The following is a 24,518-nucleotide window of genomic DNA, read 5'->3' on the forward strand; positions in this document are numbered from 1 at the left end:
ATTGGTTGTGAAAGAGGTGAAGGTCAAAGAGACTCATGGGATTTGGCTCAGGCACCTAAGCGGACTTGGGGCTGTAATTTGCTCATGCATGGAGCACATAAGGTATCCCAGGTTTAGCAGGGGCGGCGGAGGACAGTGTCAACGGCGAGTTCTGGTCAGTGTTGGGTTTTAAGGTCCTTTGAGGCACACAAGGATAGGTTCCAGGTTGAATATCTGGACTGGTCATAAAAGGCACCGGGTCGCGAGTATACAGGATGAGGTTGGAGTCACAATGTGGAGTGAGAAGAGGGAGGGTGAAGGTCAGAGACTGTGAAATTCCACCGTCCACAGATCAAAAATAAATAACAAGGCTGGGTGCGGTCCTCATGCCTGTAATCCCAGCACTTTGAGAGGCCGAGGCGGGTGGATCACCTGAGGTCAAGAGTTCAAGACCAGCCTGGTCAACATGGTGAAACCCCATCTCTACTAAAAATACAAAAATTACCTGGATGCGGTGGTGTGCACCTGCAATCCTAGCTACTCAGGAGGCTGAGGCAGGAGGATTGCTTGAACCCAGAAGGTGGAGGTTGCAGTGAGCTGAGATTGTGCCACTGCACTCCAGCCTGGGCGACAGAGCTAGACTCCCGGCCAACTGAGTACATTTTAACTAATGCACATCAAGGGCTGCCCAGGTAGGGTAAGAGGGAAAAACCTGAAAAGGGCCTGCAGTTCTGAGGGCCACATGCAGAAGTGGTGGGTGTCCTCTCACCTGCTCCCAGGGCTGAGGGGTCTGCCTGCTCCCGTACATGGGACTGCCTGGACTCCCACCCGCAGGCGCAGCCCTCAAAGCTCGAGACTTTCATTGGAAGCGCTCCCGGGCAGGGAAAGCGTAGAAAGAAGGGATCCTCAACCTCGGCCTCTGCGCCTTCCCCACCCCACTTCCTGGGAGGTGTGGTCTCTTTATGGCATGTTATCTCCGCCCCACGCCCGGGGCCGTAGACCCTGAGCGGGGAAAACCAGAAGCTAGAAAGAAGGCATCCGGGTTGTGCAAATTTCCGACACGTGAATATCCCGCGGCGCTTGCGTCCGGAGCCCGGCCCGGCTGCTGGACGGTCCCCGGCCACGCCCGCCGCCCTTCCCGAGGCCTGGCCCCTTCCCCACCCGACGGAATCCAGGGGAGGCTGGAAGGTGGGTCCCCGCCCACGCCGCCCTGGGCCCGCCCTGCCTGGCCGCGGCGCTTGACCCCGTCCCGCAGTCCTCGTCGCGACCCGCCTGGGCCGCAGGACGCCGCGCTCGGGGGAGCTGAGCCACCTCTCTGCCAGGCCCGTGCGAGCGGGTGAGCGGGCTCCCCGAGCCCCACTGCCTCGGACGCGTCCCCTCCTCGCCCAGTCCCCGCTAGTGCTATCGCAGACCTCCTGCCGGGACCCCGGTCCCTTCCCTCCTGGGCGGGCCCAGTAGCGGTGAGGATCTAGAAAAGTTTTCCTGTCCTGGTCCTGGGCTGCCCCGGAGCCTGGGGTGATGACCCCCAAACCCGAGGGCGCTCGGACTCCTGGCCCGAAATTCCAAGGCGGACACAGCCCGGGATCCCAGCAGCCCCACTCAGAGGAGCTCTGCCCCGGGGAGGGAGGGACAGCGGAATGGAAACCAGCTTCCGGGGCAGGACTGCGGGGATGGGCAGGGCGAGGGTACGGCCTGAGGTCCCAGTTGCCTGTCCCAAACCCGTGCTGGTCTGCAGGGAATGTGGGGGAACAAGGGAAAGGGAGAGAGTGACTTGCCCCAGCCACCCTACCTCTGGGGCTGCCTCCCTCCTCCTTGGGCCAGCCACAGGGTTGAGAGTTCCTCAGCCCCAAGCTCAAGCCTGCCCTTGCTGCTCTGTGCTGGGCAGCAGCCCTTCTGCTGCTCGCCTGGGTCCTAAGGGAGGGGTCCCCAGGGCCTGCCTCATTTCCAGCCCGGGACTCTCCCAGCGGGAAGAGGAAGAGGAAGCGCCCTGGACTCTGGACACCAGGCCCCTAACCCGAGACTCCCGGATGAGAGCATCCGCTCTCCCCTGGGACCAGGCCTTCGAGGTCCAGGGGCAGAGAAGGGATTCCCAGGGCCTAGTGAGGCCCCTGTTATCAGATGAGGCACCCTGAAAACATAGGCTGGTCTTGTGTGAGGTGGGAGAAAGACCAGAAATATCATCTAAACTTCTCTCTGCCCACACATCCAACTTCATGGCACTGGGCTATGAGGCTGGTCTCTTTGGGCCTAGGGGTCCTTGAGGCAGCCCCTGGGGCCCAACCTCACCCCTAGTCCCAGCAAGTGAGAGCGAAACAACTTGCCCTGTCTACCTCATTGCGCAAAGCACACACCAGGCAGTGACCATGACTCATGGTTCCCAGTACAAAGAAAAGACCACTTCCCTGCTGGGGCAGAGGCCAAGCCAGAGCCCTCGCCCCATCACCTCTCTGCCCTGCTTGAGTCTGGAATGGACCTCCCTGCCTGGAAGCTGCATTGCCCTTGGTCCTGGGCCTGCCTGCCCCCTGGGGAACACAGGTGGGTCACGTTCATCTCCTCTTTTGTGCTCAGCCAGAGGCGGGGTGCGGGTTCATGAACAGGTTCTTGCTCATAGTGTGGAAGAGGGTAGCAGGGTGGAGGTAACGACAGACAAGGGGGTGATCCACTCCCGTGTGGTGTGAAGACCACTATTAAGGTGAGAAAACAGGCCGGGCACGGTGTCTCACGCCTGTAATCCCAGCGCTTTGGGAGGCTGAGGCAGGCGGATCACTTGAGGTCAGGAGTTCGAGAGCACCTGGCTGACATGGTGAAACCCTATCTCTACTAAAAATACAAAAATTAGCTGGGCATAGTGGCGTACACCTGTAATCCCAGCTACTTCGGAGGCTGAGGCAGGAGAATTGCTTGAACCTGGGAGACAGAGATTGCAGTGAGCTGAGATTGCACCACTGCACTCCAGCCTGGGAGCCACAGGGAGACTCCATCTTGGAAAAAAAAAAAAGGCAGAAAACAGGAAGGAGGCATAGCCCAGCCTGGGGTGGGAGTCAGGGTAGCTCTCAGGGATGCTGCTAGGGCTGAATCTTCTTTTTTTTTTTTTTTTTTTTTGGGATGGGGTCAAGCTCCACCTCATGGGTTCACGCCATTCTCCTGCCTTAGCCTCCAAAGTAGCTGGGACTACAGGTGCCCGCCACCACGCCTGGCTAATTTTTGTGTATTTTTTAGTGGAGACGGGGTTTCACCGTGTTAGCCAGGATGGTCTTGATCTCCTGACCTCGTGATCCACCAGCCTCAGCCTCCCAAAGTGCTAGGATTATAGGCGTGAGCCACCGCACCCGGCTGGGCTGAATCTTCTAAGACTACTCAGGAGCCGTAGTGAGCAGCAGGGAAAGAGTAGAACAAGGAGTTTGATCTGTACCTGCCTGTGAACAATTAACTGAAATAACTCACTACCTTTAGACCAGCCTAAGGGCTGATTTTTTTTTTTTTTTTTTTTTTGAGTTAGAGTCTCACTGTCACCCAGGCTGGAGTGCAGTGACGTGATCTCGGCTCACTGCAAACTCCACCTCCTGGGTTCAAGTGATTCTCCTGCCTCAGCCTAACTTTTTATTTTTAGTAGAGACAGGGTTTCACCATGTTGGCCAGGTTAGTGTCGAACTCCTCACCTCAGGTGATCTGCCTGCCTCGGCCTCCCAAAATGCTGGGATTACAGGTGTGAGCCACCGCGCCCGGCAGGGCTGAATTTTGAAAGATCAGTTGACTGGAGAAACCGCTTGATGGGAGGGGAAGCTGGACAGCCGATTGGGCATCCACACCGTGTATGTGACCTGGGACTTGCTGGGAGTGGGAGAGGAGACATAGAAGGCCACGTCTGCAGCGGGGGTCCCAGAGAGAGGCGGGGAAAGGGGGTCCTCAGACCTCGGCGACAGGGCTTTTTTTTTTTTGGAGACGGAGTCTCACTCTGTTGCCTAGGCTGGAGTGTAGTGACATGATCTTGGCTCACCACAACCTCCACCTCCTGGGTTCAAGCGATTCTCCTGCTTCAACCTCCCGAGTAGCTGCAACTACAGGTGAGCCCCACCATGCCCGGCTAATTATTGTATTTTCAGCGGAGACGAGTTTCACTGTGTCGGCCAGGCTGGTTTCAAACTCCTGACCTCGTGATCCACCTGCCTCAGTCTCCCAAAGTGCTGGGATTACAGGCGTGAACCACCACGCCCGTCCTGGCAGCAGGGCTTCTAGTGTACAAAGGTACATAAGGATTCCTGGGCTCGGATTGGCCTGGGACCTGGAGAGAGGAAATGGTCAGGAACAGCCAGCTCCACTGAAAGGTTCCAGAGGGAAGGTGGGATCCAAAGTGAAGGTCACAGGAGCCTGGGCAAAGTCCCCAAAAACACTGCCCCAAAAAGTGGATGCTGAGAAGAGCTTTTCTCATAGAAAGGGACTTCTCCATAGACTTCTTCCCGGCAGAGCAAGAAGGGACAGAGCCAGGCAGTGGGGAGAGGCAGCAGGGCTGGGGCCCAGCCTTCAGGCCTCCCAAATGCCGCCAGGGCCTCGGGGCCTGGGAGTGCCAGGGCTGGGTGGCAGGGAACAGGGAAAGGCAGGAGGAAGCCAGGAAGGCTGTGGCCTTTTGCCTTTGCGGGAGGAAGAGGTGAGAGTGTCAAGTGGCAGAGTGGAAGGGCTGGGGAGGAAGGGTGAGTTACGGAGCGGGGCTGGAACCTTGACATTGGGGCAACACAGAGGATCAGGTGGCGCCTGTGGCCTTTTCGTTTGCTGAGGGAACAGAAATCCTGGAAGAGGCGAGGGCTAGTTTGCTGGAGAAGCCTTATCTGCTAGAGTGCCTGGCCTGGAACTGGGCCAGGAGGAGGGCCGGGCTGGGAGGATCTCTAGCCAGAGGTCCTATGCAGAGGGCAGGAGGGCAGGCAGTGCTCTGCCCTGCATGTGGGTCACACTCCCTCACACCCTGGGACTGTGATGAATGGGACAGGTCACCTTGATGGGGTTCCCAGGGTCCTCTGGGAGGGTGGAGGATTGGAGACCTCGAAGGAGGCAGTTCAGGGTGGAGCCAACTTAGGTGCTGCTTTAAAACTCCTAGGCCTGGAGGGAAGCAGTGGGGTGCTGAGCTTGGCAGGAAAAGGGGGTTTCATATTTCTGGTAGTTTTCTGAGTTTCTTCGGAGCTTCCCAGGACCTGGGGTGAAAGGGAGGGAGGCTGTGGGAACAGCAACTCCAGGATGCGTGGGCTTCACTGAGGTGGAGGCTGCTCCCTTGCAGTGCCTGCTGCAGCCTAGAGCCCCCAGGCGGTGAGGTCTGAGGGGTCTGGGGGGCCAGGGAGCAGGAGGCAGGATGGGAGGGGGTTGAAAAAGGGGTCCAAACTTGGGGAGGTGACCTTGGGACTTTGGAGGCCTGGTTATGGCAGCTTCTGTGACGAGGGGAGTGGCCTGGGTTGTGTTGAACTAAGATAGGACTGGCTGCACCTTGCTGAGCCAAGGATGTGAGGTGGATGTGTATGTGTGCGCGCAGGCACATGTGCATGTCTGCAGAGTGTGTGACTGTGTGTGTCTGTATGTCTGTGTAGCATGTGTGACTCTGGGCATGTCTGCATGCATGTACGTGTGCGTGTGTCTCTCTGTGTTTGTGTGTAACTGTGTGCGTGTCTGCTAGTGTGTCTTATGTACCTGCTTGTATGCCTCTGTGTGTGAGTTTGTATGCTTGAATTGTGTGTGACGGTGTATATCTCTGTGTGTTGGTGTGACTGTCTACGGATCTGTGTAGTATGTATCTGTCAGCGTCACTTCATGTCTATGTAAATGTGTGTCTTTTTTTTTTCTTGAGACAGAGTCTTACTATGTCACTGGGCTGGAGTGCAGTGGCGCAATCTCGGCTCACTGCAACCTCCGTCTCCTGGGTTCAAGCCATTCTCCTGCCTCAGCCTCCCAAGTAGCTGGGATTTTTGTATTTTTAATAGAGATGGGGTTTCACCATGTTGGCCAGGATAGTCTCAATCTTCTAACCTCATGATCCGCCTGCCTCGGCCTCCCAGAGTGCCGGGATTACAGGCGTGAGCCACGGCGCCCGGCCAAGTGTGCATCTTTATATGAGTTTGTGTGCCTGTGTGGTCTTTGTGTGGGTCGGTGGATCTCTGTGTGTGTAACTATCTGAGTGTGTGTCTGTGTGTGTGTGTGCGTGTCTGTATGTTTCTGTGCTGTCTGCGTGAGTGTGTGCTGTGACTGTGTCCTTGTGTGACTGGGTATGTGTCTGTGTCTGAGTGCCACTGGGTGTGTGTGTGTGTGTGTGTGTGTATTATTCCATGTGATTGAGGAACTTGAGTCTTGGCCTTGAGCTCTGTATGAAAGGATTATTGCAGGGGGATTGCAAAGGGGCTGATGGGAAAGGCGTGGGGGTGTGGGGGTTGATGAGGCCCATGCCTTCTCCAAAGCTGCTGGTTGGGTCCTTGTTCAACTCTTTTGTGTATGCTCCGTGGCTGCGCCCAGCACTGGCCTGCTCACTCAGGCCTTCACAACAGCACCAATAGTAACTTTGCTGCCTCTGAGGCATTGTGAAAGTCTGTGTTCTTACGCAGGAACTCTGGGCAGGAGTGTCTGAAATGTATCCGTGTGTGCATTTGGGGGCGTTGGAACCACGCTGACCCCAGAGGTCTGCTGCATTCTACAAGCAGTGACTGAGTGGGCCAGGAGGTCCCCCTGCTGACTTCTAAGTGATGTAACAGTTAGAAACAATTGGACCCCATTGCCTGGTGCCACCTGCCCTGCCCTGTCCTGTCCTTCCTGTCCTTCCTGCCACCTCCTGCCAGGCTGGCTCTGGGAAGTGGGTGAAAGGAGATGCCAAGGCCAATGCGTGGGCCTCTGGCCACCTCCCAGGGGCGGTGCCCCTCTGTGACACCTGGTACTTGGGTGTGAGGAAGGGACAGGTTAGCTGCTGAGAGAAGGTGGTAGGTGGGCCAGGAAAGACGGGCAGCCTACTGAACACCAGGCTCCATTCTCTCACCTCTCCAGGCAGCAGCCACAGTGGCAGTGAGGCCGTGGCAGCGTCGGCAGCAGAGGATGCCCCAGGCCCTGGAGCATGCAGATGGCAGCTGGGCCTGGGTGGTGCTGCTGGCCACTATGGTGACCCAGGGCCTCACCCTGGGCTTCCCCACGTGTATCGGCATCTTCTTCACTGAACTGCAATGGGAGTTCCAGGCCAGCAACAGCGAGACCTCTTGGATCCCCTCCATCCTTATGGCTGTGCTCCACATGGCAGGTGAGCAGCCTAGGGAGGGGCTGATGAGAAAGGCCTGGGGGTTGCGGGGAAGCCACAACCCTTCTGATTCCCTCTCTGGTTCCCTCTCTGGTTCCCTCTGTGACCTTTTGGTTCCCTCTCTCTGAGGCCACAGGCTTTGCCTCCTGGGTGAATTCCTAAGGTTTCACCGGATTTCACCAGAGGCCCCTGGCTGGAATCCAGCTGGACTGGGCTGGAGCTGGGGAGAGAGTGGAGAGGTGCCTGGGTTGCAAAGCCAGGCGGAGCCTTGTGTCCTTTCTGTGGGATCCGTTCAGACACAGGTGTAGGTGTGCTGGGGCACACAGTGCCAGGCTGGGAAGAGCGCTGGGGCCAGCCCACCAAGACCCTCCTGCTTTCCAGCTGGCCGGTCTCTCTGAACCTCGGTTGCTTCCTCTGCAATCTGAGGGTAATGCCTGGCATCCCGCCCAGCTCCCACATGGAACAGCAAGGAAGACCACTGTCTTCCCTGGAGGTGCTGGGAGCTGGGAAATGTATGCGGCTGTGAATTATTAATATTTTGGAGACCCTCACTGGGGCAGGGAGTGGCTTCAGGATAGGAAAGGGGACGTAAGGAAGACACCAGGAATGGCTGGGCGCGGTGACTCACGCCTGTAATCCCAGCACTTTGGGAGGCCGAGGCGGGCGGATCACCTGAGGTCAGGAGTTTGAGACCAGCCTGACCGACATGGAGAAACCATGTCTCTACTAAAAATACAAAATTAGCCGGGCGAGGTAGTGAATGCCTGTAGTCCCAGCTACTCGGGAGGCTGAGGCAGGAGAATCGCTTGAACCCGGGAGGCAGAGGTTGCGGTGAGCCGAGATGGTGCCATTGCACTCCAGTCTGGGCCATAAGCAACTGTCTCAAAAAAAAAAAAAAAAAAAAGACACCGGGAACAAGATGGGGATAAGGCCAGGAGCCCCAGCTCTCCCGGGACTCCCTGCAGAGAAGAGGTTGCTAAGTGGGGGTGAGGGAGGAAGGCAGCCCCTGCCTGCCCCTTCTCCTGGCTCTGTCACCACAGGCCTCAGAGGCCCCTGTTCCTGGCTGACTTTCCCAGGAGCGTGACTGCCTCACCCTGACCCCAGCGTTGGGAACAGGGCAGAGGGAGGGTTCTCTGGGCTCCTTGGGAGCTCTCCAGGGAGACTGCATAGACCCCAGCCTCGGAGGGGCCCGGAGCCCAAGCTGATGGCCCACAGGCCTCTGCAGGCGTGTGTCTGCTGCCTGCAGCTGCCCATCTCCCCGGCTACCTCCCGGTTATTCCCTCCACTTGCCACCAGCAGCCTGCTTATTATTCCAGGTCCTGCCCTCAAACTGGGAGGGAGGTTGGGTTGGGAGAGAGCGCGACGCTCCTGGGTGAACTCTGAATCTGCCGCATGGCCTCTCGTCTGCAGGGTTGGGGCAGGGAGTGGGAATCCCGGAGGGCTTCTTCTCACACAGGCCAGGGGCTGGGAACCGGGCATCCAGTGGGGAACCTACTCCCCAGACGACTCGGAGCTCACCACCCACAGCAGGCATCTCAGCAACTCCATCAGCATGGGATTCCTGGCTGGCCGTCTCTCTCATATACACATACACGTGCATGAGCCCATGCTCATTCAGAGTACTGTAGACATTTTCTTTTATGTATGTTTATTTATTTGCTTATTTTTGAGACAGAGTCTCATTCTGTCACCTGGGCTGGAGCGCAGTGGCGTGATCACAGCTTATTGCAGCCTTGACCTTTCAAGCTCAAGCGATCCTCCCAAATCAGCCTCCTGAGTAGCTGGGACCACAGGTGTGCACCACCATACCCAGCTAATTTTTTTTTGAGATGGAGTCTCGCTCTGTTGCCCAGGCTGGAGTGCAGTGGTGCAATCTCGGCTCACTGCAACCTCCGCCTCCTGGGTTCAAGCAATTCTCCTGCCTCAGCCTCCTGAGTAGCTGGGACTACAGGCGCCCGCCACCACGCCTTGCTAATTTTTTGTATTTTTAGTAGAGACAGGGTTTCACCGTGTTAGCCAGGATGGTCTCGATCTCCTGACTTTATGATCCGCCAGCCTTGGCCTCCCAAAGGGCTGGGATTACAGGTGTGAGCCACTGCGCCCAGCCCATACCTAGCTAATTTTTTTTTACTTTTTGTAGAGATGGGGTCTCACTATGTTGCTCAGGCTGGTCTCAAACTCCTGGGCTCAAGTGATCTACCTGCCTGAGCCTCTCAAAGTGCCAGGATTACAGACATGAGCCACGGCACCTGACCACAGTATTGTAGAAATTTTTAAACACGATGAATCACGGATACTTTCACTGATCCTTTCAAGTGTCCCTGCCCCTACATACTCCTTTTAGAGGTAAGGAAAGCAAGTAGGCACCAAATACAAGACCTGCTCAAGGCTGAAGAGTGAGTTCACAGCAGAAGGAGCGCCCTACAGAGGAAACACCCTGCCTCCCGCCCAGTGACACCACCCTTAGCTATGCAGCTGGCCTGCAGCCCCGTCCCCACCCCCAACCCTATGACTCAGGGCTTTCCCCAATGTCACCTTTCCTAAATCAGGCCAGAGTCTCTGGCATGGGGAAGATCTGTGGGTCAGTCCTTTCCAGAGCCACCTGCCCCTCTACAGTGGCAGAGATGCCAGGCCACCAGCCTCTGCTTATGTCTGAGGATGGGCTGCTCACTTACTCTGTCACTTTTTTTTTTTTTTCCCAGAGGAGTCTCCCTCTGTCACCCAGGTTGGAATGCAGCGGCGCGATCTCTGCTCACTGCAACCTGTACCTCCCGGGTTCAAGCGATTCTCCTGCTTCAGCCTCCCTAGTAGCTGGGATTACAGGCACCCACCACCACACCTGGCTAATTTTTGTATTTTTAGTAGAGATGGGGTTTCACCCTGTTAGCCAGGCTGGTCTTGAACTCCTGACCTCAGGTGATCCATCTGCCTCGGCCTCCCAGAGTGCTGGGATTACAGGTGTGAGCCACTGCACCTGGTCACTCCATCACTTTTTTTTTTTTTTTTTGAGATGTAGTTTCACTCTGTCACCCAGGCTGGAGTGCACTGGGTTCCGCCTCCCGAGTTCAAGTAGTTCTCCTGCCTCAGCCTCCCAAGTAGCTGGGATTACAGGCACACACCACCACGCCTGGCTACTTTTTAGATATTTAGTAGAGATGGGGTTTCACCATGTTGGCCAGGCTGGTCTCGAACTCCTGACCTCAAGTGATCCACCCACCTTGGCCTCCCAAAGTACTGGGATTACACGCATGAGCCACCGCACCTGGCCTACTCTGTCACTTTCATACTCAAACTGGCTCACACCACACATCCCCCCTCCACCACAGACACACAGTCACCTCACACACACACACTTCCCCTGTCCCTTTAGTCGCACTCTCAGAGAGTGAGTTAGAGAAGCTCCCCGTGTCCTTGGGTGAATGGGGTCCCTGTGAGATGCCAAGGAGCAGTCTGCAGCTCTTTCCTATTTTTTTTGGGTGTGGATTGGTGAGAGAGCAGCTGGGAGCCAGGCAAGGAACAGGGCCCTGTCCACATTGAACCAAACCTAGGGGTAACTTCACGTTCAGAGGCACAGAAAGAAGCGCCTGTGGCTTGATCCTAGTGGTGCAGACTTTGGTGGTGCTGGAGGTGGTACGGGAGGGGAGAACCTACCCTGCCTGATTTTCTGCAGAACACTCTAGAGACCAGTGCAAGGAGGCGCAGAGGGGCCCAGGACTCCCCTCAGCTGTAGGGCTGGGAAGGTGGTGGGAGGGTGGGAGGGATCTAGCCAGTCTTCCTGAGGATGTTGACGGTGGGGGTGGGGCAGGTAAAACAGGATCTGAAGGTGCACACTGTGGTCTAGATGTCCTGGAACGCTGCCCTGACTCCTACCAACAGACCCCCAGCGAAGTCGGGGAGGTGGTGAACTCATGAACCAATCTTGTTTCACCCAGACAGAATGAGCAGCCTCAGGTTGGTGCAGTGCAGGGTCTTGCTGCACCTTTCTGGGAATCCTCATCAGGGTCAAACATTGCCCAGTCTGAATCCTTTGTAGGGGAAAAAACTGAGGCACGGAGAGGGATCAGGCCTCGCTCGGGCCACGTGGCAAGTCCGTGGCAGGTGGGTATATATATCAGAATCCAGGCCTGCTCCTGCCCTTGAAACCACCTGACTAGTTCCTGCTGGCACTGCCCTCCCCCAACCACTCTCTTCCTCTCCCGCCACCTCCTCATTCAGCTGCTACCTTCAGGCTGTCTTCTCCCACAGGGCCCCTGTGCAGCATCCTGGTGGGACGCTTTGGCTGCCGAGTGACCACGATGCTGGGAGGTGTGTTGGCCAGCCTGGGCATGGTGGCCAGCTCCTTCTCTCGCAACCTCAGCCAGCTCTACTTCACAGCAGGATTCATCACAGGTGACTATCACTTCAGCTCCAGAATTTATAGGCACCTGCTAGAAAGTGCCAGGCACAAGCGGACAGGGCAGGCAGGCCTCTTAATCTTCTGGAACTGCTGGCTGGGCGCGGTGGCTCACGCCTGTTATCCCAGCATTTTGGGCGGCTGAGGCAGGCAGATCACGTGAGGTCAGGGGTTCGAGACCAGCCCAGCCAATGTGGTGAAACCCTGTCTCTACAAAAAAAAAAAATACAAAAATTAGCCAGGCTTGGTGGCAGGCCCTTGTAGTCCCAGCTACTCGAGGCTGAGGCAGGAGAATCACTTGAACCCGGGAAATGGAGGTTGCAGTGAGCCAAGATCACACCACTATACTCTGGCCTGGGCAACGGAGCAAGACCCCATCTCAAAAACACAAAAAGCAAAGTGCTGGGATTACAGGTGTGAGCCCACCACACCCAGCCCTTCCACAGCATTTTGTTCTAAGGGGACTGGAGGAACAGACTATATCCGGAAGTGGTTATGACATCAAGAGAGTTTTTTTTTTTTTAATGGGAGAAATAACTAAGGAGAATGATCTAGGAAAGAAGAGAAAAAGGATGACTCAGGAGAGAGGGGACTTGCTAGAGGGGTGCCTCCAAGTGGAAAGGATGCAGGGCAGAAGGGAGGGACAGCCACTGGGGGAATGGGCAAGCCATTGTCACCAGCGGGCAGGCATGTGGGCAGCTGAGCATGAGGATGGGGAGGAGGTGTTGGGGTGCACAGAGGAAGAGACCCAATAGTCACCTAGCAGGGCAGGCAGGGCACGATTGAGGGAGCTGTAGTGGCGTCACAGGCAGCCTGAGGGCCCGCCTGAGGCCATCATCACACGATTGACAGCTTTCTGTCCAGCATGCTCAGGTGTGCAGGTGCAGTCACTGAGTGGGTGGGGAGCTGTGAAGGCCCCTCTGGAGAGGTGGTGTCTGAACTGAGAGTGGAGGAAGCAGATTCCAAGCAGAAGGAACAGCAGCTACAAATGACCTGAGGTCCCTAGGGGCAGCTTCATGTTCAGAGGCAGAGAAAGAAGCTCCTGTGACTTGATCCTAGTGAGTGACAGGGAGCGGCCTGAGATGGCATCGGAGAGGTGGGCCGGAGCCAGACCACAGAGAGCCTTCCAGGGCATTGTGGAGACTGATTTTTTTGTCAAGTGTGATGGGAAGTCTTTGGAATGTGTTAAGCCAACAGAGACTTAATCCAATTTGGGGTTTGTTTGTTTTTGAGACAGAGTCTCACTCTGTTGCCCAGGCTGGAGTACAGTGGTACAATCTTAGCTCATTGCAACCTCCACTTCCCAGGTTCAACTGATTCTCCTGACTCAGCCTCCTAAGTAGCTACTACAGACTACAGGCACTTGCCACTAGGCCTGGCTAATTTTTTTGTATTTTTAGTAGAGGTGGGGTTTCACCATGTTGGCCAGGCTGGTCTCAAACTCCTGACCTCAAGTGATCCACCAACCTTCGCCTGCCAAAATGCTGGGATTACAGGCATTATCCACCATGCTTGGCCCAATTTGGGTTTTTAAAAGATAACTCCTGTGCTACACCTAGGGGAATAGGGATGCCCTGGCAGCCTTGGGAGGGCCGATCTGGGGTGCGGTGCTTACAGGGAGGTGGCAAGGCCAGCTGATTCCATCTTCAGTCCCCAGGGACTTGGAGCTGGCTGTGGACTAGAACCAGAGGAGGGCAGGCGTGTGAAATGACCCCTGACCCCACCCCTGGGTGCAAGTGGAAGGCTCCACTGTGCCTCCAGGCTGGTATCCCCTCTTGCCCCATAGGCCTGGGCATGTGCTTCAGCTTCCAGTCAAGTGTCACGGTGCTGGGCTTCTATTTTGTCCGCCGGCGGGTGCTGGCCAACGCGCTGGCCTCCATGGGCGTCTCCCTGGGCATCACGCTCTGGCCACTGCTCTCCCGCTACCTCCTGGAGGACCTGGGCTGGAGGGGTACCTTCCTTGTCTTCGGCGGGGTCTTTCTCCACTGCTGCATCTGCGGGGCCATCATGAGGCCTGTGGCCACCAGTGTGGCCCCTGAGACCAAAGAATGTCCCCCACCACCTCCCGAGACACCTGCACTTGGCTGCGTGGCCGCATGTGGCCGGACCATCCAGCGCCACCTGGCCTTCGACATCCTGCGGCACAACACAGGCTACTGCGTGTACGTACTGGGTGTGATGTGGTCCCTCCTGGGCTTCCCACTGCCACAAGTCTTCCTGGTGCCATACGCCATGTGGCACAGGGTGGACGAGCAGCAGGCAGCCCTCCTCATCTCCATCATTGGCTTCAGCAACATCTTCCTGAGGCCCCTAGCCGGACTGATGGCAGGACGGCCAGCTTTTGCTAGCCACCGCAAGTACCTGTTCAGCCTGGCATTCCTGCTCAATGGGCTCACTAACCTGGTGTGTGCGGCATCAGGCGACTTCTGGGTGCTCGTGGGCTACTGCCTGGTGTACAGCGTGTCCATGAGCGGCATCGGCGCCCTCATCTTCCAGGTTCTCATGGACATCGTCCCTATGGATCAGTTCCCCAGAGCCCTGGGACTCTTCACTGTCCTGGATGGCTTTGCTTTCCTCATCTCCCCACCACTGGCCGGTGAGGAGCTGGGAGGGAGGGTAGCCAAATAGTGTGGTACAAGGGGAACAGTTTAGACAGATCTGGGCCCAGTCCAGCATCTCCAGAGGTTTGTGCTACAGCTGGTTTCTCACCTGGCACTCAGAGTATGAACAGTTAAAAGCATGGGTTTGTGACTGAATGCGGTGGCTCACACCTGTAATCTTAGCACTTTGGGAGGCTGAGGTGGGTAGATCACGAGGTCAGGAGATCAAGACTAACCTGGCTAACATGGTGAAATCCCATCTCTACTAAAAATACAAAAAAATTAGGTGGGTGTGGTGGCACATGCCTGTAAGTCGCAGCTACTCAGGAAGCTGACACAGGAGAATCGTTTGAATCCGGGAGGCGGAGCTTGCAGTGAGCTGAGATCACGCCACTGCACTCCAGCCTGGGTGACAGAGTGAGACTCCATCTCAAGAAAAAAAAAAAGCATGGGTTTTGTGTACCAGACCTCAGTCCTCCATCATCCTCCCTGTACTTCCCTTTTCCTTTTTTGTTGAGACAAGGTCTCTGTCACCCAGGCTGGAGTGCAGTGGTGCAATCACAGCTCACTGCAGCCTCAACCTGCCAGACTCAAGAGATCTTCCCACCTCAGCCCCCCAAGTAGCTGGGACTGCAGGCACACGCCACCACACCCAGTTAATTTTTTTTTTTTTTTTTTTTAATAGAGATGGGGTTTCACCATATTGCCCAGGCTGGTCTCAAACTCCTAGGCTCAAATGATCTGCCTCCCTCGGCCTCCCAAAGTGCTGAGATTACAGGCCTGAGCCACCGTGCCTGGCCACCTCCTTTTTCCTATCAGTAAAGTGGGGATAAATAGAATCTACCTCCAAGGAAAGAGCTTAGGAGAGAGTGTGGTGTGCAGTCAGCATCCTGCAGTTTCCTGTAATGATCATCATCCTGGTTGTCCTGCTTCCTGCCTGTGGGACCCGGGCAAGTCTTTTTCCTTTTTTGAGCCACAGTGCCATCTGCAAAATGCAGAAGAGAACACCTGCCCTAACCATTTATTCAACTCTACCAGCCTCTGGGTGTGCACGGGGGTCAACCGGTCTCCATTCCCAGCCTGACCAACATGGTGAAACCCCATCTCTACTAAAAATACAAAAATTAGCTAGGCGTGGTGGTGTGCGTCTATAATCCCAGTTACTTAGGAGACTGAGGCAGGAGAATTGCTTAAACCCAGGAGGTGGAGGTTACAGTAAGCCAAGATCACACCACTGCACTCCAGCCTGGGCAACAGAGTGAAACTCCAACTCAAAAAAAAAAAAAAGGTCCCCATCCCCTGGGGGATTACCTCCTAGGGCAGGAGTCAGGAGTGAAAACAAAGAGACACATCCGCAACCACAGTGGTGATGTATGACGCGAGGGAAACCAAATAGGTAAGTAGAGGTGCACGTGAGAGGCAGCTGAGAGCGTGAGATTCCGAGCAAATGAGGGCAGGTTTGTAAAGCCCTTGGTACTAGGGAGCAGTCAGACAACACAAGGCGGCGGTTATTAGAGTAGATCCAGGAGGTTGAGTTCAGCCCAGTGGGGACTCCATCCAAGTGTGGCATTGGAAGTCCCAGTTTCCAAGGGAATTTTTTTTTTTTTTTGAGGCAGAGTCTCGCTCTGTCACCAGGCTGGAGTGCAGTGCAGTGGAGCGATCTCAGCTCACCTTAACCTCCACCTCCCGGGTTCAAGCAATCCTCCTGCCTCAGCCTCCTGAGTACCTGGGACTACAAGCACGCGCCACCACACCCGATTAATTTTTGTATTTTTAGTAGAGATGGGGTTTCACTGTATTGGCCAGGCTGGTCTCAAACTCCTGACCTCATAATCTGCCAGCCTCGGCCTTCCCAGAGTGCTGGGATTACAGGTGTGAGCCACCACTCCCTACCTTAGTTTTTGTATTTTTAGTGGAGACAGGGTTTCACTATGTTGGCCAGGCTGGTGTCAAACTCCTCACCTCGTGATCCACCTGCCTTAGTCTCCCAACGTGCTGGGATTACAGGCCTGATCCACTGTGCCCATCCAAGGGAATTTTTTTTTTTTTTTTTTTTTTGAGGTGGAGTCTCGCTCTGTCGCCCGGGCTGGAGTGCAGTGGCCGGATCTCAGCTCACTGCAATCTCCACCTCCCGGGTTTATGCCATTCTCCTGCCTCAGCCTCCCGAGTAGCTGGGACTACAGGCGCCCGCCACCTCACCCGGCTAGCTTTTTGTATTTTTTAGTACAGACGGGGTTTCACCGTATTAGCCAGGATGGTCTCCATCTCCTGACCTTGTGATCCGCCCGTCTCGGCCTCCCAAAGTGCTGGGATTACAGGCTTCAGCCACCGTGCCTGGCCCAGGAATTTTTTTTTTTAATGGAGTCTCACTCTGTTGCCCTGGCTGGAGTGCAGTGGCACAGTCTTGGTTCACTGCAACCGCTGCCATCCGGGTTCAAGTGATTCTTCTGCCTCAGCCGCCCAAGAAGCTGGGATTACAGGCGCCTGCCACCGTGCCTGGCTAGTTTTTGTAATTTTAGTAGGAACGGGGTTTCACCATCTAGGCCAGGCTGGACTTGAACTCCTGACCTCGTGATCTACCCACCTCAGCCCCCCAAAGTGCTGGGATAACAGGCGTGAGCCACCATGTCAGGCCCCAAGGGAATTCTTTAAGCAAAGAAGTGGGGAGAGCTCTTCAGAAGGAGGCATAGGTGAGACCTGGAGGGTGGCTGAGCAAATATCCCCGACTCCAGTAGTTCCCTGCCACCACATGCCCTTAAGTTCTCTTGTAGCCTGAAGATTCTTCCTGCCCAGGCTAGAGGAGGTTTTGTGTTTCTTCCCCTCCTCTCATTCAGCAAGTATCGGTTGAGTGTCTGCTGGGTGTCAGCCACAATTCCTAGTGCAGCAGAAACAAATAAAATCCCTGCTGTCAGGGAACACAGGGTTTAGTTGGGGGGAGGCCTGGTAGCACTGGCCTAACTTGATCTCTGTCCCCCAGGGTTGCTCCTGGACGCCACCAACAACTTCAGCTATGTTTTCTTCATGTCCAGCTTCTTCCTTATCTCAGCTGCCCTCTTCATGGGTGGCAGCTTCTATGCCCTGCAGAAGAAGGAGCAGGGCAAGCAGGCTGTCGTGGCAGATGCCTTCGAGCAGGATATTTTCTTGGAAGCCAAAGACGGTCCTGGGAAGCAGCAGTCCCCTGTGATCATGTATGTAACCAGCGTCTAAGACCCAGGGGTCACCTGTGTGACCAGTGTCTGAGTCCTGGGGTCACTGAGTGAACACCGTCTCAGCCCAACCCAGGAGGGGGACCTTCAGCTCCTTCACCAGGGGCTTGCGTGAAGAGCAGCCCAGGAAGCCCGGGCTGTCCAGGCTCTGCAAGCTGGGACTCTGCCAGGAACTGGGACCTTGGAGGATGGCCTCTGAAGATGCCCTGAAAAACTGTTTTTTTTTTTTTGAGGCGGAGTTTTGCTCTTGTTGCCCAGGCTGGAGTGCAGTGGCACCATCTCGGCTTACCGCAACCTCTGCCTCCCAAGTTCAAGCGATTCTCCTGCCTCAGCCCCCCAAGTAGCTGGGATTACAGGCACCCACCACCACTCCCAACTAATTTTGTCTTTTAGTAGAGACGGGATTTCTTCATGTTGGTCAGGCTGGTCTCGAACTCCCGACCTCAGGTGATCTGCCCACCTTGGCCTCCCAAAGTGCTGGGATTACAGGCGTTAGCCACTGCGCCTGGCCAGAGGAACCCTCTTCTAACAACTAGCAGAATCCAGGAGCGGGCCCTCCCAACTTTTTTCCTTGGGCACCAGGGTACTCGGGGCTCAGGAAGCCAGGTCTGAACCCTGCTCAGGTTTGTCCCGGCCGGCTCAGCGCAGCTGGCTGTGTGTTGCTGCTCCTACAGCTGAACGCACTGGACCTTCTCATACAGCCTGGATACCTCCATCATTTCTTTATCTTTTTCTGGCCTCCAGACAGTTCTGAAGAGCTCACCTTCCTCCAGGTTCCTCCTGCCCTGTTCTTCCCAAGTGACCCAGCCCTCACCTGTAGGGCAGCCAAGGCTGGTGGTGCAGCTGCCCCCACGAAGGTCACTGGACCTCACACCGATGGTGAGAGGCAGTGCAGAGGTCCAGACTGAGGAGCTGGCTGGCTGGATAGAGACAGATTAAAGGTTGAGTGGCACGCCCATCCTGGCGCCTGCGTGGAGAACAGGAGGGGGGCCCCTGGCTTGGATCCTAAAGTCTGAGGGCCCCCTTGCAGTCTCAGCAGGACCCATTCTATCTAGGGGCTTCCTCCTTCCTTTCCCCACCCTGTCTCCTTGCAGGGAGGATTAGTGCTGGCTGGGGGAAGCCAGACGTTTGACTGACTGACAGGAAGGCTTGCCAGGCAGCCCGAAGACTGCTATGAAAATGGGGCTGCTTTTGCAAGAGAAGTTCTTTTACTCCCCATTCCTGTCCTCTGGAGGCCCCTTCTCCCTGCCGTGTTAGAGGTGTCAACCCTGGGGTAAGTGGCTGGCTGGACTCAGCCCTGCTGCCTGTACACCTATGCCTGTGACCTGGAGGTCTGAGCTCCCCACACACACATTTTACTGGTGCCTTTCACTGAAGTCACCACCCAGGGACTGGCTGTCATCAGCCCGTTCTTGTCCCAGCAGGGTACCGAGGGAATGAGAAAACAGAATGTGTTTGAATTATACACAAATATGTTCCCTGCAGCAGGTCATAAACTCTGTGAACTAATGAAGCTGAAAAACAGGGCTGGAGTACGTTTGCCCTCACCCTTTCCTCCCAGCTCAGCAAGGGGTGCTCAGGTTCAGGATGTTGTTTGTTGATTCAGGCCCAACCAGGCTCTGGCAAGAAAACCTTATCAGGAGATTTTATTTTCATGAACGGGTGCCAGTCTTCCCGCCTGCCATGTCCAGCTGGCGTCAATAAGCATTTTTGGGGATGTCCTGCCTCCTCCAGGACCGGCCATGAGTGCCTCTTATGGCCAAAGGCAGTACTGCAGGCCAAGCAAAGGGCTCTGGGCTGGAATAGCCCTACCGGAGTGCCTTGGACTCCGCCACTATCAGCCATGTGACTTTGGGCAAATTGTTGACCACCTCTGAGCCTTGAAAAAGTAGCAGGTTACTTTGTTAGAGCGAAATAATAAAATTTAATTTTAAAAAAGAAGATGTAGGAGGTTTGTCTGGATGAGCTAGTCTCTTCCAGTTGAAAAGTCTGACTCGGTGAGCGTCCGGAAGACCCCACTGCCTTCTGGCTCCCCACCCAGTCTTACACTTGGCAGCCATCAATAGCACGTGCTCTGAAGGGAGAGTGCTTGCATGGACTTTGCCAAATCCTGTCTCCTCCATCTCAGTTGAATGGAAAAGGAGGGAGGTGGGGCTGGTAGATAGGTGCTTTTGGTGCTAGTATCCACCAGGTTTTGTGTGCATCCCGTAATGAGCCCACTTCCTGAAAACATTTAAAGAAAACAGATATCAGCTGGAGATGGTAGTGCGCACATGTAATCCCAGCTACTCGGGAGGTTGAGGTGGGAGGATTACTTGAACCTGGGAGTTTGAGGCCAGCCTGGGCAACACAGCAAGACCCTGTCTCTTTAAAAAAAAAAAAAAAAAAAAAAGAGCCCGGGCATGGTGGCTTATGCCTGTAATCCCAGCACTTTGTGAGGCCAAGGTGGGTGGGTCACTAGAGGTCAGGAGTTCAAGACCAGCCTGGCCAACATGGCAAAACCCCATCTCTACTAAAAACACAATAATTAGCCAGGCATGGTAGCAGGAGCCTGTAAAACCAGCTACTTGGGAGGCTGAGGCAGGAAAATTGCTTGAACCGGACAGGCAGGGGTTGTGGTGAGCTGGGATCATGCCACTGCACTCCAGCCTGGGTGATGGAATGAGACTCTGCCTCAAAAAAAAAAAAAAAAAAACACTTTGGGAGGCCAGAGCAGGAAGATCTCTTGAGACCAGGACTTCAAGACCAGCCTGGGCAACATAGAGACCCCGTCTCTACAAAAAAGGGGAAGAAAAAAAAAAAAAAGCCAAGTGTGGTGGATCATGCCTGTAATCCCAACACTTTGGAGGGTCAAGATGGGAGAATCACTTGAGAGGCCACCCTAGGCCACATAAGGAGACCTCCATCTCTACAAAAATTTTAAAAATTAGCTGGACATGGTGGCACAGGCCTGTAGTCCAAGCCACTCAGGAGGCAGAGATGGGAGGATCCTTTGAGCCAAGAAGTTCAAGGTTGCAGTGAGCTGTGATCACACCACTGCACTCCAGCCTGGGTGAGAGACCTTATTTCCCCACCCCAACTCCCCCCCAAAAAAGGTATCAATGAGTGTTCTGCATAGGAAACTTTGATCTCACCTGCTCCTAGGCAAGAATAGCGATCATCTCTGGGCAGAATTCCTTCCATAAATATTTACTGAGTATCTACTGTGTGCCAGAGACTGGGCAGAGGTAAAACCTACCAAGGGCTGAGAATTCTACCCCAAGAAGGAGGGCCCCTCCCTGAGGCCTTAAGAAGGGAGAAGACTGGCGGGGCATAGTGGCTCATGCCTATAATCCCAGCACTTTGGGAGGCTGAGGCAGGCAGATCACGAGGTCAAGATATTGAGACCATCCTGGCCAACATGGTGAAACGTCGTCTCTGCTAAAAATACAAAAATTAGCTGGGCACAGTGGTGCGTACCAGTAATCCCAGCTACTCGGGAGGCTGAGGCAGGAGAATCACTTGAACCTGGGAGGCAGAGGTTGCAGTGAGCCGAGATCGCCACTGCACTCCAGCCTGGCAACAGAGCGAGACTCCGTCTCAAAAAAAAAAAAAAAAAAAAAAAGGGAGAAGACCAATGAGGGAGGATGGGGTGGTCCATCTGATTCTGCAATCCCCACTTAGCTGACTGCCTGCGAACCTCTGGAGGAGGTCTGGGGCAGTTCCCGGGCAGGGAGGATGGAGCTTACTTCCATTCTCCCTATTTCTGGGCTCCTACTTGCTGCTCTGTCCAGCAAGAGGCAGAAAAACTCCTTGGGCACCCTGGGGTGACATGCACTTCCCAGGTCAAGGAGGCTGGGCCGCGCCCCGCCAGCCATGGGGACCCTGGAGGTGCTTCTGCCTCTACGTCCTCCCAACATGGGTGCTGCCAGACTCCGTTGCGCTCCTGAGTTGCTCCTCGCGGAATTCCAGCCGCCCGACATGGGTGTCTCACTTTCGGCTTCTGGGCCACGTCGGGGCGGCAGAGGACCCGGAGGGCCGGGCGGGAGAGTGGGAAAGGTGGGGCGGGAAAGCCGAGCGAGGCCCTCACCCGCCTTCGTGTTGGCGGGGGCGACAAGTGGGTTTCTTTCTTGCGTTCAGATTTTGCAATAATTTGCAGCTGGACATGGGATATAGGAGACAAGGCTGCTCCTCGCAGTACACCCACTCACGCCCGCACCTCCCTAGGCGAAGCGGCTCGCAGCTGGTTCCAGCACAGGTTAAATAGCTTCCGTGTCCAGAACACCGAAAACGCGCCGCGCACGCGCGCCAAGGAGTTCGGCGACGGCCCCGCCCCTCGCCTGCCTCGTCCTGCCCCTTCCGCGCCTTTGGGGGTGGGGACAGCGCGGCTTCCGCCGGGAGCCTGGAACCGAGCCCCGGAGCCGGGGGCTGGGCGCCAGTGCCCACTCCGCCAGCTCCAACCCGCGGACGGTTCCCTGTCTCCCGCGCCCCAATTTTGATTTTCAGACCCAACTCCTACAGGATTCTGAGACCCCGGCCCATCTCCCCGCATTCCATTTCCAGCTGCAAATTACTGCAGAGTCTGAACCCAGGAAAGAAGCCCGTTTGCCGTTCCCCTGTCTTCCCTCGCCAGACAGGTGGAGGGTGGGTGAGGTCTCGCTCGGCTTTCCCCCTGCACCTTTCCCACCCTCCCGCCCGTCCCTGGGGGTCCTCCGTCACGCCGGCCATGGCCCAGAAGCCGAAGGTGGACCCCCACGTCGGGCGTTTGGGATACCTGCAGGCGCTGGTCACGGAATTCCAGGAGACCCAGAGCCAAGGTGAGAGCCAAGGTGGGACCAGGTGGCAGGGTCGGCTGTGACCGCCGCCCGGACCTGGCTCCAGTGCCGCTTTCCCGTTGCAGACGCCAAGGAGCAAGTCCTCGCCAACCTCGCCAACTTCGCTTATGACCCCAGCAACTACGAGTATCTGCGGCAGCTGCAGGTCCTGGATTTATTTCTCGATTCGCTGTCGGAGGAGAATGAGGCCCTGGTGGAGTTTGCTATTGGTAAGGGCTGGGCCCGTTTGCTACATGCCTAAGTGGGCCGGGGTGAGATAAGTGAGTTAGAAGTGAGTCCTTGGGGCCGGGCGTGGTGGCTCACACATGTAATCCCAGCACTTTGGGAAGTCGAGGCGGGCAGATCACCTGAGGTCAGGAGTTCTAGACCAGCCTGGCCAGCATGGCGAAACCTCGTCCCTACTAAAAGTACAAAAATTAGCTGGGCGTGGTGGCTAGTGCCTGTAATCCCAGCTAAGCGGGAGCAAAAATTAGCCGCACACAGTGGTGTGCACCTGTAGGCCCAGCTACTCTGGAGGCTGAAGCAGGAGGATTGCTTGAGTCTGGGAAGCAGAGGCCGAAGTGACCCGAGACTGCGCCACTGCACTCCAGCCTGTGCGACAGAGTGAGACCATGTCTCAAAAAAAGATGTTTTAAAAAGAGCAGTTTTGTAGCCAGGCGCGGTGGCACACGCCTGTAATCCCAGCACTTTGGGAGCCCGAGGCAGGCGGATCACCTGAGATCAGGAGTTCGAGACCAGTCTGGCCAACATGATGAAACCCTGTCTCTAACTAAAAATACAAAAATTAGCCGGGCGTGGCGGGCGCCTGTAATCCCAGCTACTCGGGAGGCTGAGGCAGGAGAATCACTTAAACCCGGTAGGCGGAGATTGCTGTGAGCCGAGATGCCCCCACTGCCCCCCAGCCGGGGCAACGGGGGGCCCCCGCCCCAAAAAAAAAAAAAAAGCAATTTCAGGTGGGTGAGGTCGCTCACACCTGTAATGTCAGCACTTTGGGCGGCCGAAGCAGGCAGATCACTTGAGTCCCGGAGTTCAAGACCAACCTGGCAAAACCCCGTCTCTGCTAAAAAAAAAAAAAAAATTAGTCTGGCTTGGTGTCCCAGCTACTCAGGAGGCTGAGGTGGGAGGATTGCTTGAGTCTGGGAGGACGAGGCTGCAGTGAGCTGGGATTGGGCCACTGTACTCCAGCCTGGGTGACAGAACGAGAATCTGTCTCAGAAACAAAAGTAACTCATATTTAGTGTTTACGTATCAGGAGAAGCAGAGATGGCTTGCAGTCTGTAACTTATGGCTTCTGTAGTAGTTATGAGCTTAAGACCTACTGATTTATTCACTGGGCAGATATTTACTGGGCATGTACCGTATATGTAAACTACTGCTCTAAATGCTGGAGTATGGTGAACAAGTTAGGGAAAGTTTTTGCCCCGCAGGAGCTTACATTCTAGTAGGGAGACAGGTGGTTAGCAAACAAAAAAGATGATGCTCAGAAGGAAATAAATGGGGTGATGAGAGACAGCAGTAGAAGGTGGGGTTTACTTCAGTTTTGGCCATCATGAGAAAGGCATTTTAGCAGGGACACAGCATGGACAAAGGCCTTAAAACAGGAGCCAGAAGGAAGACGAATGTGGCAGAATCGTTGTAGTGAAGTGGAGAATGGCACAAAAAGACTTTAGAGAGTTAAGCGGCACCAGAGTTTGCAGGAGCTTAGATCTAGGCCGTGGGAAATAGTTTGAAGCAAACAAAATTTTGAGAACAAACAAAAATTCCTTTTTCAAGCCATGCACATCTGTAGCCCCAGATACTCAGGAGGATCGCTTGAGCCCAGGAGTTTGAGGCTGTAGTGTGCTACGATTGCATGATTGCACCTGTAAATAGCCACTGCACTCCAGCCTGGGCAACACATGCGTAATCACCTGACTGAAGTCTTGTCAGGCTTCTCCACTGTAAAATTACTCTTTCTTTCCCCTCTTTACGTATTATGTATTATACCCATTGGAAGGAAGTCACTACATAAATTATCTTAAATCTTTTTCTTTTTTTTGAGATAGGGTCTCACTCTGTCACTTAGGCTGGAGTGCAGTGGTGTGATCATAGCTCACCATACATTTAAACTTCTGGGCTCAAGCAGTCTTCCTGCCTTAGCCTCCCGAGTGGCTGTGACTACAGGTGGACACCACCATGCCCGGCTTTTTTTTTTTTTTTTTTTTTTTTTTTTTGAGAGGGTCTCACTGTGTTGCCCAGACTGGTCTCGAACTCGGCTTTTTTTTTTTTTTAATT

At 55.1% G+C, this 24,518-nt stretch overlaps 2 protein-coding genes across 10 annotated transcripts in view; both read left to right on the top strand.

Annotated features, from left to right (window-relative positions):
- Window positions 1-980: 980 nt before the first annotated feature.
- SLC16A5 (solute carrier family 16 member 5) lies at window positions 981-19,800 on the top strand. Of its 5 annotated transcripts, none has more exons than XM_023211854.1 (6): window positions 981-1,439; window positions 2,361-2,514; window positions 6,988-7,234; window positions 11,477-11,620; window positions 13,411-14,220; window positions 17,202-19,800. In XM_023211854.1, exons 3-6 carry the CDS (start codon window positions 7,036-7,038, stop codon window positions 17,429-17,431), a joined length of 1,383 nt encoding a protein of 460 aa, XP_023067622.1. In that variant the 5' UTR covers window positions 981-1,439; window positions 2,361-2,514; window positions 6,988-7,035; the 3' UTR covers window positions 17,432-19,800. The 5 variants fall into 5 exon arrangements, with proteins under 5 accessions (XP_023067622.1, XP_023067623.1, XP_023067624.1 ...); XM_023211855.1 differs by having other exon boundaries at window positions 981-1,315; XM_023211856.1 differs by having other exon boundaries at window positions 981-1,167.
- Window positions 19,801-21,042: 1,242 nt separating this feature from the next.
- Window positions 21,043-24,518, top strand: part of ARMC7 (armadillo repeat containing 7) — a 24,926-nt gene continuing 21,450 nt past the window's right edge. The window contains exons 1-2 of one of the 5 annotated variants that reach the window (XM_023211849.1): window positions 21,043-22,226; window positions 22,310-22,389. In XM_023211849.1, coding sequence (XP_023067617.1) covers window positions 22,136-22,226; window positions 22,310-22,389 — 171 coding nt within the window. In that variant the 5' untranslated portion in view covers window positions 21,043-22,135. Of the gene's footprint in view, window positions 22,227-22,309; window positions 22,454-24,518 lie in introns of all 5 variants that reach the window. The other 4 variants (XM_023211845.2, XM_023211847.2, XM_023211848.2 and 1 more) reach the window with 4 other exon arrangements.

The sequence above is a fragment of the Piliocolobus tephrosceles genome, chromosome 16 (genome assembly GCF_002776525.5).
Source record: "Piliocolobus tephrosceles isolate RC106 chromosome 16, ASM277652v3, whole genome shotgun sequence".
NCBI lineage: Eukaryota > Metazoa > Chordata > Mammalia > Primates > Cercopithecidae > Piliocolobus > Piliocolobus tephrosceles.